The sequence below is a fragment of the Aphelocoma coerulescens genome, chromosome 1 (assembly GCF_041296385.1).
Source record: "Aphelocoma coerulescens isolate FSJ_1873_10779 chromosome 1, UR_Acoe_1.0, whole genome shotgun sequence".
Classification (NCBI taxonomy): Eukaryota; Metazoa; Chordata; class Aves; order Passeriformes; family Corvidae; genus Aphelocoma; species Aphelocoma coerulescens.
In genome coordinates this window covers 89,069,715-89,072,706 of record NC_091013.1, presented here as the reverse complement: position 1 = coordinate 89,072,706, position 2,992 = coordinate 89,069,715, and the positions used below count along the sequence as shown (strand labels likewise).

The following is a 2,992-nucleotide window of genomic DNA, read 5'->3' as shown; positions in this document are numbered from 1 at the left end:
AACCAAACAAATAAGCAAAACATATATTTCAAACAGAAGTATCTATTTTTAAATAGGTATTTAACCACTACATTGTTACAGACATACCGGAATCCTAACACAAATAAACCTCATTCAGAATGTAATTTGATTATATTAATTGGCTGTATGTTTCCAAATCTTAATGTTCCCTCAGGTTATAATTCATATAGGTTTTCCAGTTTCAAAGCATTTTCTTTTTCCATGCAACACTAGCTATGACTTGCACATGTTTTTAGTCAAATTTTAATCTTCTCAGGTGAAAAATCCTTTAGCCGAGAGCTGGTATTTGTGAGTTCTGTACATTCTTGTCTGTTTTAGTCCCATTTTCTTCCATTCAAACAGGTCATAAAAATTTCAGCCTTAAACTGATAATCTGAAATCACAAAGCAACCTGAAACTGATTTATTTTTAAGTACATTGCTTTCATTCAGTACATTTTTATTCTCACTCTATATAAAGTAGCATGGAAGGAGCTGGACTGGTGCACAAGTAAGGCAAAAATGCATGTTATTTCAGATGCTCTGAAATGTTAAGGAGGACTAGTCACAGAAGTCTCTGGAAGATGAAAGTTACCAGTTTAGAAAAAAGACAGTGAAACAATGCATAAGTGTCTTGATTTCAGATCTCTTACTGGAGAGTATTTCTCTCAAGCCTGGGGCTTGGAGGCTTATCTTCAAAATGGCACTTAAAATGCAGGAAAAAGTTCCTAAATGCCAGTTTCAGTTTTGAATTGACTATTATCAGGATAATTGAGTGCATAGAAGGATATGCCCCAGCTACAACTAAGGATATTGCAACTTTCACAACATCTTTACTTTCAGATGTCGACAGTATCAACAGAATTTGAGCTACAAAACTGGAAATATACAGGATTAAGAAAGAAATAATGGATTTAATAGCAGTTAGGTGAACATCTATCATAGCATCCCTGAAAGTATCTGTGTAACATTGCATCGTCTTTCTGTGTTTCCACAGAGAAGTAATTATCAGAGCTGAGGTCACCACAGAGAGTACTAGAGGGAAAAAGCAACCTACAAAGTAAAGAACCAGCAAGTAGAGATATGAACTATCCCAGTTCGTGATATGAGCTGTGCTATTTTCTCTGCAATTCCCTGTTGAGCTGCACAGGTAAGTGCTGGGTGTAATCCATAGCAAAGGAAGAGCAGTCATAGAAGAGATCACCAGCGATCCAAGAAGAAGCCATGGGATCATCCCAGCTATTCTGCACTTGATTTTCAGCAGCAGCCAGTGGGTGACTTTGACTATTTTTACACAGTAGAGTACATAGAGCCAGGTACTGAACCACAAGCTGGCATGGTTCACAAACATCCACACAGCACCAAAGTCTTTGTACACCGACGCCAACTTAAGCACATCTGCAAAGTAGAGACTGTGGATGTGCATCAGGATCGTCACCTGCAAGATGAATCTTGATGTGCTCAGAAAGATCAGGATCATGTCAGCAGAGGAAATTTTTTTGCTTTTGATCCATTTAATGATATTAACAGTTGTAATAAATCCATTTCCAATAAATCCAACAACAACTTCAATAGCTACAATGCTTATTGAAGTGATGAGAACTGGTGGCAACATCTTGTTGCTTTGGTCACTTCTGCCTGATTAGCCTGTGTAGCTGTGCAGGAAGTTGAGCAGTTCTGGTGGTACCTGACTAGTTCCAGCTCCTGCCTGTTCACCTTATATTTAGGAACAGAAAGACATCTGCAAATGATAGTGGATCTGGAAATGATAGTGAGGAATTATTGATGTTCTTCCTGAATGTGCAAATCAGGGAAAGATTTAATGATTAACCTTTAACATGCATAAGATTTGCCTATGCTTTTCCTTAGGGATGTGAGATAGCCAGCTGTATTAATCTACACATCTTGTGTCCAATTGTTTATATTTTTGTCTCGAGTGACAGAAAGCTCTGTGGGTCTCTGGTAACAGCAGTACCTGACAATGTGGAAGGCGATGCAACATGAAACCCAACAGAAGCAGCAGCATATGTCAGGAGACAAAGAGGTCTTATATCGTAACTAGTATCTTTCAGGCTGTGTTGAAGGTCTATAAATTATAACTAGACCAATCAAGTGCAACTGCTTTAATATGTAGAAAATTATACAGCCTCCAGCCCTATCCTAGAGGAGCACTCCAGACAATAAAGCTGTATTTATCCAAGGATTATTGCTACCTTTAGCTGACCACTTTTTATATGTGGGCACACATTTGGGATCAAAAGATGACAGCAACCTATAAGCACTGACAACAACAAGCTAGTCAAGTAGAGCAGTCCACCTAGAAGAACACTGACAAAAACCCCACCTTCTGCAGCTGTTTCACTATCTCAGCTTCTATCTCACCCATATGCCACAGAGCTTGTTAGTCTAGACAGTGAATTTAGACCTGTTCTGCGTTATAAATTGAAAATGTGTCATCCATCTTCATCCATTACTTTGGCTGATACTGTAGTGAGCAGAGCCTGGAACAGTGGTGGGCCCCATTAATCTGCATCCTGCATTTGTGCTTATTTATAAAGAAATATGTCTGGTTTAGAGAACAATGTGCCCTCACCTTCTCAATTCCAGACCCATGAATCCAACCGATGAATACAACATTGGCAAATTTATATGGTCTATATATTTGCTTGAAATAGAGAAATATGAAATACAATGATGGCTTTGACAACAGGGTGAGAAGCAGCTGAGATAATTTGGCCACTGTAAAAAAGTCTGGAATTTTTTTGGCAGTAAAATATTTACTGTTTTTGTGGGAAAGTTGGTAGTTGTTTCTGGAGTCCATTTCTTAACAGAGTAAAATATATTTCAAAATAAAAGATAGACCGAGCTTCTAATCTGGACATGGTAAGAACTGTCAATTGGATTTACTTCTTATCATTATTTTCATGCTTCAAGTTTTTTGTTGAGTTACTAAGAAGACAATAAGTAATAGTTATTCATTAACCTATTGAAAT

At 37.7% G+C, this 2,992-nt stretch overlaps 1 protein-coding gene across 1 annotated transcript; it reads right to left on the bottom strand.

Annotated features, from left to right (window-relative positions):
- Nucleotides 1-648: 648 nt before the first annotated feature.
- Nucleotides 649-1,614, bottom strand: LOC138119292 (taste receptor type 2 member 40-like). The gene has a single exon (XM_069031010.1). The coding sequence runs from the start codon at nt 1,612-1,614 to the stop codon at nt 649-651; it is 966 nt and encodes a 321-aa protein (XP_068887111.1).
- Between the last annotated feature and the right edge of the window lie 1,378 nt (nt 1,615-2,992).

Excerpts from the sequence above, each read along its gene's own strand:
- LOC138119292 (XM_069031010.1), bottom strand. The coding sequence starts at position 1,614 with ATGTTGCCACCAGTTCTCATCACTTCAATAAGCATTGTAGCTATTGAA.